Source organism: Furipterus horrens, unplaced genomic scaffold, assembly GCF_987537825.1.
Source record: "Furipterus horrens unplaced genomic scaffold, mFurHor1.1.pri manual_scaffold_5, whole genome shotgun sequence".
Classification (NCBI taxonomy): Eukaryota; Metazoa; Chordata; class Mammalia; order Chiroptera; family Furipteridae; genus Furipterus; species Furipterus horrens.
The window spans coordinates 5,355,654-5,367,497 of NW_028327175.1; the positions used below are offsets into that span (position 1 = coordinate 5,355,654).

The following is an 11,844-nucleotide window of genomic DNA, read 5'->3' on the forward strand; positions in this document are numbered from 1 at the left end:
TGCAGTGCAAGTCCAGGGCATCCTGGGTAGGGAGGAGTGGGCTGAAGTTGGAACACAGCACAAGACCTTGCAAAGTAACGCTATTCCTTCAGTTTAGTAACTCGTAGTGACAAGTAGTCCCCAGGCTTCTAGCTGCACCTATCCATGTAACTGTGACCTCCGTCTTGAGAGAAAGAGAGCAGGGGAAGCAGTAACAGAAGAAGGGAAGGAAGGAAAAACAGTAGTTACTTGTTATATGACTATAGTATGTAGGGGTCATTTTAAATACTTATGATAGGAGGTTATACAGAACGAGAAGTGTAGGTAAGCAGGATTAAACAATGGTAATTCTTTGGGTGCATTAAAAATGTTTGAATTAATCTTAATTCTCAGCAAGATTAACAACTTTACCAACCGACAACAGATTTGGAAAGACGGCAAACCCAGTTCCCTGATCTTTGGAATAGGGTACATACCTCCACCTGAAATGCGTTCCCATTACTTCTAAGTGCTAAGAACGTAAGTTACACATAATTCATCAGTTCTATTATTAATCATCTGTTACTTTTACCAAAGTCACAACTCCTCTGGGACTGAGTTTCCTATATTTGCAAAATACTGTTTATTTTTTAAAGGAGTTTAAATAAGACTCTGAAAATTCTATTATCAGGTCAACGAAAACACTTCAAAAGGAAAAAGAGTAACAAGACATCTATCTATTCCTAAGCATTGGAATTATTATCTTTATATTACGTTTAAAATTACTTGCAACACCAGGTATTGAACACAGCTCCACCAGGCTCATCAGTTAGTCACATATAAATAAAATTGCTTTTCAGTCAACATACTATACCTAAAATTAAATCTTTCAGCATACTTTTTGAATAGAATGAGAGGTCTAATCACAGGTTAACATAAGAAACGTTTTTATTGTTGCTTCAGTAAAATTTAAGTGACCCCAAAGTCGTGAGTTGAAGGCTCCTTCTCAGTCGCCCGACAGCGGTGCCTTGTGCTCGCGTGGTCTCTTCAGTAGAAAGTGAACTATCTGCAGTAGAACCTCGTCGTTAAATCCTTTCACGTCATTCCCTTCGATGGTTTCATAGAGCGGCTTACTTTGGGTCCCCCAGCATAGATTTGTACGAGGGTTATTTTGGTCAGCTTGTACAGTCAGTGCCAAAGTATTTAACTGGTAGCAGAAAAAGGAGAAGTATTTTCCATCTGTGATCACCGCCTGAGAGACGAAAGGTCGAGTGACGTCTGCTTCGCTCCAGAACCCTACAGAAGAAAGCGATACTGGAGCTTCCACCGGAATATGTTTCACCAAAACAAAACACACACATTAGAGGATATAGAATACCTGCTAAAACCTAGACACTTTACCTACCAAGTGCCTAAAGATCTGTTTTCCCTATCCCTTCTAATCCTATATTCCATTTCTGCATCAAACATTACTTCCTCCCCTCTAGGATCCTCAACTCGTAATACATCTTTCCATTAAGTTCTGCCATCAACAGCCTTCACTGCACGTGACAGCAGCCGAGCAGTACCCCCGCACACCTCCCTACGTCTGGCCTTAACGGCATCACTACTCTCTGACCTCAAATACGCTCCAAGCTTCCCCACACCAGTAACACCGACCACGCAATAACCCCAACAGCCATTTATGCATTTCACCAATCTACAAAAAAAAAAAATCTTCAGGAAAAAACCACCTTTCTAAGGACTTCAACCATGTCCTTAGACAAATTCTGTGTCTTCCTTTACATATTTCAAAGTTGGTGTTAAAAGAGTTGCTGTCACGTCATCTAGTGAGTCTTCTGTGGTACGGTTTCAGGGTGCCGTAACCTTGGCCACCCAGATTTTCCGACCGCTTCTTATCCAAGCAGATTGGCTGTAATATTATACTTAAAACCCTGCTGCCAGGGCGAAGAAACACCTGTATTTCCCCACACTTATTTTATATCAGCCTTAACGGAGACAGTCAATCAATAAAACTGTTAGAACAATACGCAGTTGTACTGCAAGAAGCACTTTATCTTCCTGAACAAGCAGTGCCGTTCTGAGACCTCCCAGGAAGACCTGTCACTTATTTCTACCATAGAATGTAGGTCAACAACGTGAGTGTAAGGCTGAAGTCCATCCGTAACGGAAAAGGCGAGCTTGGCAATAAGTAAATCTGTACTAAGCCTCCTGCTGGGCGCCTGCAGAGGACTGAACCAGTCACACATCGTATGACTTCAGGTTTCGGAACAGCATGCAGCTGCCTCACAGCGGGCCTCACGGGGCCTGTGCTCCGACCTCCGCGGCTTACTCGCCAAGCCTTCCTTCTGAGTGTCTTTCCCCGAGGTTTACCCTTAGGCAGCAGCCCATCACCAGGCAGGTCTCTGTTCTAATGTCATTTTTCTAGAGCTCCCTTCTGAATTACGTTCAGATTTTGCTCATTTATCATTCTACCCCTCACCTAGTAATTTTCTGCATAGTATCACTGCTGCCTAATAATGTCACCTGTTCGTACCTCTTCTCTCCTCACTGCAATACAAGCTCCAGAAGAGTGGGACCGGGCTACCTTAGCCAGCACTTTACCCCCAACACTGGGTACCCAGCACTCACTCACTGCTTACTGAGTGAGTGAACAGTCTCCTCCCCCACATCCTAGGTATGGCCTTCAAAGAAAAGAGGCAGAAGAGCTGTGACTTAATCTACTCTTCAACCCACTGAAACATTTCCTTTTCTAGCTGCAGAAAGCTGCTTTCGTCTATAAAGTTGATTTAGTTGGCTAGATAGTCTGAAATACTTGACAAGACCATCAGAAAAAAATACATCCACACAAAAGTGGTCCACATAAAAGATCAAATAACTACTGAAGTGCTACTTGTCAACTGTCAATGCAAAATGCTTAATCATGGATTTTAAAATAACTGTATTTTGTGGTAATGCAAGTTTTCAAAACATTAAAATTCAACCAACACTTTAACCGAGAAAACGAACACTGAAGTACGAACGCCACGCGTTACCTTGATACATGGCTTGGGCTCCGGTCCAGGCAAACAGGCTTGCAATGGCATTAGCTCTAAACACAACTTCGATCTGCTCAGCACAGTTCTGTTTCAAGAACCTTTCCCTTTTTAATTTGTCAGGTAACAGGTGAAACTGGGTATGACCATAACAGTATGGATCTGCTGTCCTTGAGCCTGAAGAGCAAAAGACAAAGTTGACATGAAATGACATGTAGGTCACCTGGAGCACATGTCCTTAGTATGTGCTCCAAGCCCACCTCTCTCCTCTACACCTCAGGTGATCAGTAGTTAAAATACACAAATGGGAAGGTTACTTTATATATTTATTGTGTTGATTATAATAAAGTTACATTTCACACGAAAGTACAGTCTGCTAGCAATCTTCAAGCCGCTCGCTATGACACGGGATAAATCAAAAGAATATATGTAAAATGGATTTAAAATTCCTTATTATTTCAGTTTTTTCAAACCCATCAGTCACCATAAGGAGCTTGGTTGTTCTTGTTACGTTCTCCAAAGGATACAAACACTTCATGACATTAAAAGCTTACTTTCTTATTTTAATAATTACATACCTTTTACTCAATTAAAAAAAAATAACAGATTTTTCTCCTGTATTTATTCATTTTTATCCCTACCTGGGAACATGCCTAATGGTTTTTAGAGAGAGGGAAAGGAGGGGAGAAAGAGAGGGAGAGAAACATCGCTCAGTCGTACGTGCCCTGACCAGGGGCTGAACCTGCACCCCAGCCATGTGCCCTGATCGGAACCGAACTCACGACCTTTTGGTTTGCAGGACACCGCCGAACCAACCGAGCCACTGGCCAGGGCTATCCTACATCTCTAAGAAAATAAGGGCCAGTATTTCATAAAATGCTGACCTGCTTGACTTCACTGCTGAAGTCAAAAGCCCCCCATAACGCACTCTTTAAGACCACAGTGACGGAGAGGGGCTGATAGAATAGGTCTGGGGGACTACCTGCAGCTGCTTTGTGAAAGTGCTCCGTACGTCGGCTAGAAGGGACACACGGAGAAAAAAACGACAAGAATAAACCGCGTGAGGGCCCACGCCAGGCCTCCTTAAGTTTTCTGTCCCCGATGGTTATCACACCTGGCAGGGCAAGCAGGAAACGTGGGTAAAAATGCCACTCACGGCGTCTCAGGTCCAGTTCCACACTTTCTACTTCTGAACAAACCACAAATGGTTGAGCCTTTTCTATAGAACACATCGACAGAGTCTAACAAGTCTAACCATTTTCTGAAGGTAAGCGTTGCTAATCCAGTAGAACCAGGGAAAATGTTACGCGCTGAGCTGAAAGAATACTCCCTTTGCAGTTCCCAGGCACACTGCTCACTACCTGAGACTGTGGATTCTATCACTCAGGGCCTTTGTACGTCTTTGGTCACCGGGAACCAACTATGGAAATCTGCACAGGGCACCCGGGACACATTTATGGCGCAAGGCATCCAAGGGAAAACTTACCAATAAATATGCTATTTTCATATTGCCGTTTGAACAATGGAAGTCTGTCTGGCTTACAATTCATAACAGGGATTTCCACAGGTACAGAATAATCCAGCGGCACAAACTGAAAGAAAAAGGAGTGAGTTCACAGCAACACTAGCGTATGTTTTACGTACGTTCTTAACAGAAGTATACATCTTAAACTAAGATGTTTTTGCAAAATGATAACACTACTATCTAATGTTGGGCCAAAGCCAGCCAGCAACCAGTTTTTACAAATAAAGTTTTACTGGGACACAGCCACGCACTCACTTACATACGGGGCAAGGCTATGCACACTGACACTGATAGTGGCAACAGGGACTTGCAGCCCCCGAAGCCTAAAATACTTGCTATCTAAATTTTTACAGAAATAAATGTGCCACCCTGACATGGACACACAGACAACCCGGAAATACACTTGTTTTCTCCAAAGGAACTGTAAACACATAAACCAGCAGCCTGTACCTGTATGAAATGCCTTCATTTACGAGTAGGTAGGGTGGGTACTATAAATGAGCACACAATGATAAAACTAACAGCTTTTTATACTTTTATACTAAGGGGAAAAAGAGATTTGTATGTCCCTGAAAACTGATGCCTTAACCTCACTTACAATGCTTATTGGACCTTTGGGGAATACATATACCACAGCAGGTTAAAAAGCTGGGAAAAAATATTCAGACGAAATGTACGTGAATGGAACTCAAAAGGCAAGGAACCCACCCAAATTCGTTCATCTCGCCCGGTCCTCTCCCTAGGCCTGCTGGCGACATCTGCCCAGCAGACAGCAAGAAGCACACACACGCGTGCCATCAATCCTCACCTCTGGGAGCTGCGTGGGTATTCGAATCTGGTTGTGTGGCTTATCGTTTATCTGGTATCTCACGGTATCGACGTGACCTTTCCGATGACCATGACGAATAATTTCTTCACCACGCCACCAGTAGAAGTTAACCGGACGTCTACAATCTACCAAAAGATAGTCAAGACTGTATCGCTTCGGCACATTGGGTTCCTATACGCGTACTAACGTCAGCAACACAGAACTCGGAAACGACTGGGCTCATTGAAAACCGCGTCGGAATGACTCTGGTGTAAGGGCGTCTGGCTTATGTAAGGATTTAACTTACACGCTCAGGGCTTAAATATTTATGGTCTCTCGTGTCATGGCTGCGCTCAGCCCTGTCACCTAAGCCCTTTCTCAGTGACAAGAACAGGAACATCACAGGCCGGACATCGGCTCAATAGGAGTCAGAACCGCCTTAAGAACGACTCATTCAATCTTTACAGTAACTGTGAAAGGCACGCGCAGCTGCCATCAGCTCCACCTTACAGAGGAAGGGCCCGAGTCCGGACAAGGTTAAGTTCTCCTAGGCCATCCATCAGGGGTCAAAGTCGAAGACGCTTCCTACCTGGGAGGGGACAGGCAGAGCACAAGGCTCAGCTGAGCGCCCATCTCCAGTAACAATAACAGCGATTCAGCAGAGCCTCAGACACTGCCTGGGCGGCGGACATAAAACAGTGACCGAGGCGGAAACTAACTGGTAACGCTGCCCGCCCGTTCGTCACGGCCCACGTCCGCACCGGACACGAAGCCGTCGTTCCCTGCAAGCCCAGCGCGGCCGGGTCGGACTCGGGGCGGCCCCATCTGCCAGCTCCGGGCCCCTTGGAGTAGGGACACTTGACGTTTGTTTTCTTTGCTAGAACGATGCGCCCGCCTATATAAACAGTGACGACGGGGGCTGACTGGTTGGCACGTGCAGAATTTAGAGCAGGGCCGGGCCCGCAGCGAGCACCGAACAAACGTTAGGCGCTTTCATCAAGGCCGCCCTGAATCTTTGCAATTCCATGGCCATTCCCACGGAGCACGGCATTTTCCCGTAACTCTCACGTGGGAAGTGAAAACGGGGCTCAAGCAGGTTCCCACGCTGGCACGAGGTCACGGCCACGCGAGTTTCGGTGGGAGAGCCACGGGCAGCCCGGGCCTCGCCCGGCCCTGATCTGCGTCCATCCGGCGGGGCCGTCGTCAGCAGCAGCGGCTGCAGCCCCCCGCACCCCCGAAGCTCCCGGGCGGGGGGTGCGGACCGTCAGGGGTCAGGGCCCCGTCCCCGCACCCCCGGCGCAGCGCGCACCGCTAACCCGCGCCGGCCCCAGCGCGGGGCCCGGGCACCAGGGGAAGACACCTGCCAGCGAAGCGACGAGGGGGCGCCCCCGGGGGGCGCAGCGGGTCCCCACGGCCCCCCGCCCCGCGCTGCCAGCCCGCGGCTCACCGAGGGCGGCGGTGGCCAGCACCGGGTTGTGCGCGCCGAGCAGGCCCACGAGCGCGGGCACCAGCTGGTCCAGGGCGGGCGAGGCGAGGGCCTCGCGCTCGCGGAAGAGCGGCAGGGGCCCCTTGCGCCGCAGGTAGAAGTGCTCCTGCAGGAGGCAGTCGCAGGCGGCGGCGCGCAGGGCGGCCAGGTCCGGGGCGGGCGCGGGCGCGGGCGCGGGCGGCGGCGGCAGCCCCGACAGGAACACGGTCTTGGTGAAGCCCTGGTACCAGCGGTCGGCGTGCAGCGCGAAGGTCTGCGGGTACACCACGTACTTCAGGAACTGCATCTTGGTGAGGATGCGCAGCTTCGCGTCCACGGTCGGCGCCGCGTGCACCGTCGCCTGCCACCGCTCCACCCGCCGCTGCCGCGCCGCCTTGCTTTTGGCGGTCATGGAGGCCACGATCGGCGGGTAGCGCGCGACAGGGGCCGCCGCCGCGACCTCTGCAGCGGGGGCATCCGGAGCCTTGGCGGCGGCCTCGGCCGCGGCGTGCAGCGACCGTCCCGGGCCGCGGGGCACCAGCCGCCACCACCCGCCCCTGGCCGCCGCCATCTTTGCCCGCGCTTCCGGGTCGGAGGTCGATTTCTGCGATTGTTCCGACTCGCCGGCCTGAGGGCCAATCGGAAAGCGGGGCGGGAGCCGGTCTTCGGGAGGCCGGCTCTCAGTGGGCATGAGAAGCGTGCGTCATGCAGTCTTAGCCAATCAGGTCGCTTCTCCAGCCTGGGGGCTGGAGCGTCTGGAGCCGAGAGGCGGAACGCGGGCTGGCTGCCGGGAAGGAAGCTTTTGAACAAGAACGTGCCGCCTGGGTTGTTTCTCGGACCCAGGCTGGCTTCCTGCCTGAAATCCTTTGGGAACCTTCTGCGCAGAAGCTTCCCGCGCGGGGCCGACTTTCCCGGTTCCGTGGGTGTGTGGCTTTTTGTGCGGGGCGCGTCATTTCTGTTTCGCTCCGGGTCCCGGGGCTGAAGACACTGCGCTCGCCGGAGTTCTGATGACACGCGCGCGTCTAAAAGTAACGCGGGCATCGCTGGTGACGGCCGCTCATCCTTGCGGAACGAACAGCACATCGCTCTCTGTGCGAATCGGTGCAGAACTTGTTTAACAGAATTTATAAAAAGAGGAATATACTTGGATTTCACGGAAAAAAAGGAAATAACGAATTATCAAGGAGTTGTGTTCGTATTTTGCTGTTAAAATCCACCATTATTTCAACATGAGCTCCTCTCTACTACCTGTGCAGTCATTCTTGAAAATACATGTGTCTCTGACTATGCGGTTTGGGTATATTTTAGTAATCGGCCTTGTGAGGCCCGGCTGGACTGCGTTATTTTCGGTTCGGAAGATGTAATCCGGAAGAAAAACTCGGGGAGAATGTCTTTGATGCAGTGGCCGTCTCGCCAGAAACCCACTCCCGACCTCTGGCTGCCAGGGCGCCGCGTGCTGATCGCAGCTCCGTGCGCCGAGTGAGACGACAGGGACCTGCGACTCTCCCCGGGACGGGCCGCCCGCGAGGGGTGGCCCAGAACTGCGCATCCTGACGTTTTCTCACGCCTTTTCCCGAGACTTGAACGTCTCTGAGAGATTCTTTGCTTTTCTGTCCGGAAATGACGATCAAAATGCAGGTGTCTCTGGGATTGAAGTGCAGACATTTCTGAGATAGAAGTAGCTTTACCACCGACTATTGGAATTAGTAATGGCTATTTGTTTTAAAAACAGTTACATAAATAACTTAAAATTATCTGAAATCATAAATAAAAATTATAAAAACTTCTGCCAGTTTTTGACATAGTACCAAGCTCTTCTCTATAAATAAAAATTTATAGGTGTATTTTTTATTTTACTATATCACTTATGATTTCCATTTTCGTTTTAATGTGGAGCTAGGACATACATTTACAAGGCAACCTGAATACAGAATCTTTCTTGACTTCTGTGTCTCCTCCTTCCCCCATATTTAATTACTATCTCAGATGCATCTAATACAACAGTACTGTTTGGGGGCAACTCACACTTATCAGGTTTTGTTTTTTAAGCTTAGGTTTTGTCATTTTAAAGCTTAATTTTCTCTCTTTCTACACATGCTTTATCATTTTAAGCAATCTTACTAAGTTACATAGCTACAACAATAAATAAAACGTATGAACAGCTCTGGGAACAAATTGATAAGCACACATGGGCATTGGAAACATGCCTTGAGGTCTAAATGATCCTGTGCATCTTACAGAATAACTGTGAGTTAATCTTGCAGTCAAGTGGAGGAAAGTTTTGAAAGATTCCTTCTGTTTTAAATACTTATGTATTAAGAGTAGAAATGAGACTTGTAAGATTTCAGGAAGTATGTCTTGCTGGTTTGGGGAAAGAGTGATCAGTACTGTGAAGTATGGTGGTTAAGAGCTTGAACTCTGGAGTCAGGTTGGTAATATTTCCAGAACCACAACTTTAATAAATTATATGACTTTGATGCAAAGTTCCTTAAACCCTCCAAGCCTCACCCTCCTTATCTGTAATATGGAAATTATTATTATCTGTTGTAATTTCTCAAAGGGTCGTTAAAAGATAAAAATTGAGTAAGATGCACTTTAAGTGCTATGTCTTTGTTAATATTTTTATAAGAAGGGGAAGTACATTATTAACTGGAAACATTAGTTCTCACAATATAGCAATTTCATTTTTGAAGTAGCCACTGTTGGAAGAGTATGTAAAATTTAATTTGTATCAGCACCCGTTTAACACCTGGTGCCTATCTTAAACAATTATTATTAAGTGAATTATGAAGAATTCACTTAACTGCCAGAATGTCACTATTTATTGTTTGGACTACTCCATTTATGTTCTCATCAAAGATTTATTGCATGTTTACTGTATGTTAAATGTAAGGCAAAGAAGTCAATGAATGCGACTCGTCCTTATTCTTGAGGAGCTCAAATCACTGTGAAACAAATTCATAAGGAAATAATTGGAATACAACATAGGAGGTGTTACCTTAGGAATACATACAAAGTCGTGAGTTTAGTGTTTAAAACAGCGTGTCTAATTATGCTTGAGATTAATATTCTCACAGCATCTCATCCATTCAATTCTGATTCCTTGGAAGAACATGGATTGATTGTGGCAAATACTCTTGGACCCCAGTGATCATCCCCCTCTTCCTCTTCTGACGAACTGGAACAGACTTAATTGTGTTTAGGGATTTACCCTTCAACATGATCTGTGAGGAAGACACTTCCCTCAGTGCATGCGGGTGGATTGTGCTTAGCTTGAGGCAAGTGTAGCAATTTTAGCCACGGATGGCTCAGAAATGGGCCTATGACCGCATCCTGATCAATGAAGACTGCAGGGGAATTTTCCCTGGGCCTTCAGGAAAAGTTGTTCCTTATTTTTTTAATGGAAGGAGACACCACCTTCCCCAGAAGTTATAGTTCCTGTGTCTCCATAGGATGCTTGAAATTGCTTTAGCCATTGGCAACCATGAGTGAAGACATCACAGAAACAGGGTGACAGGACGGAAAGATGGCTCTGGTCCCTTGGTATTTTAATGTTGTCGAATTAAACAATGTGTAAGAAAGGGTTCATTGACCAGACTTGGAAGGGTCAAACCCTGAATGTTCTGGAAAAAAGAACAGGCCCTGGGGGCACCTGGGAGATAACCTGTGACACCGAGGAATATCCTGCTTGAGAAGTGTGCTTTTTGTATAACTGGGGTCTTGGGCCCTGCAGTGTCAGCTCAACCTCTGGAGAGGGTGGAGCTCACGGAGCTAAGGTCAGTCAGGCAGGCGCTCTGCCTGTGCTGGGAGAACTGAGCGTCCCGTCCCCGTGTGACTTCGTTGGGACAGGGCAGCTGGAAGCTTGTACTGTTTGCTCCTGGAGGCTAATGTATGTGCCTTTTCCTTTAAGATACTAATTTCTGTCCTTTTCCTATCAAAAACAACACCAACCCACAACCATGAGTATAACAGCTTTTTTCAGTTGAGTCTTGGGATGCCAAAGACTGCGCGAGCCTGGAAACATCACCTGCACATTACTTACCTCAGTTAGGGGTGGGGTCGGGGAGGCTTGGCGGACATGTCAGACTGTCAATAGGACTTTCTGTCAAGCAAACTCTAGTGTCTTCTCCCAGGAACTACACCTAAAGTACAGCCCCAACTCTGGTTCCTCTCATTGAAATGCAAAGTCAACACTTAGTATTTCCCCTGTTTCATGTCATCTTATTCAAGTCAGATAACTATCTTTTCGAGATCTTTTTTAGGTCCTGATAGCAGGAGTTTTGCTATTATTCCTTCCTCACTCTTTGCCAAAGTGTATGAAACGTCACCATTCCTGATGTTGTCTTTATACCTCTTCCGTAACGCACACTCCACGAGAGAGCAGGAGTCTGGCCTGTCTTGTCCAAAGCTACCTCCCTAGCACTGGAATCCATGATTGGGTAAAGGTGAGGTACGTACATACAGTGGAATCTTATTCCGCCATAAAAAAGAATGGAATCGTACCATTTGTGACACAGGGATGGACCTAGAGGGTATTATGCTAAGTGGAATAAGTCAGAGAAAGACAAATACCATATGATTTCACTTATCTGTGGAATCTAAAGAACAAAAAAGGGGAAATAAAACAAAAACAGACTCAGACACATAGGTTGCCAGATGGGAGGAGGGTTGGGAGACTCGGTGAAAGGGTGAGGGGATTAAGTACAAATGGTGGTTACAAAATAGTCATGGGATGTGAAGTCCAGCACAGGGGATATAGTCAGTACTATTGTAATAACTCTGTGCTGCTCGGTAGATACTAGACTTGGTGGGGGGGGACGGAATCACCCCACAAGTTATATAAGTGTCTAACCACTACGCTGTACACCTGAACCTGACGTAAAATAATATTGAATGCCAACCGTGATTGAAAAGTTTAAAAACTTGGAAAAAAAAAAAGGAAGGATACATATCTCTTTAGTAATATTCACCTCTCTAGGTGAATTCTTTTTAAACACATACATAAACCCTAATAATAATATAATTAGCCTTTGACATTCACCTGCAATGCAGG

General features: G+C 47.0%; 1 protein-coding gene across 1 annotated transcript; it reads right to left on the reverse strand.

The window, feature by feature from the left end:
* Nucleotides 1–888: 888 nt before the first annotated feature.
* On the reverse strand, nucleotides 889–7,377 carry MRPS30 (mitochondrial ribosomal protein S30). The gene is made up of 5 exons (XM_090276131.1): nucleotides 6,774–7,377; nucleotides 5,327–5,472; nucleotides 4,480–4,585; nucleotides 2,994–3,170; nucleotides 889–1,254 (listed from the first exon to the last, which is right to left on the reverse strand). The coding sequence occupies exons 1-5, from the start codon at nucleotides 7,360–7,362 to the stop codon at nucleotides 965–967; spliced, it is 1,308 nt and encodes a 435-aa protein (XP_090132257.1). The 5' UTR covers nucleotides 7,363–7,377; the 3' UTR covers nucleotides 889–964.
* Between the last annotated feature and the right edge of the window lie 4,467 nt (nucleotides 7,378–11,844).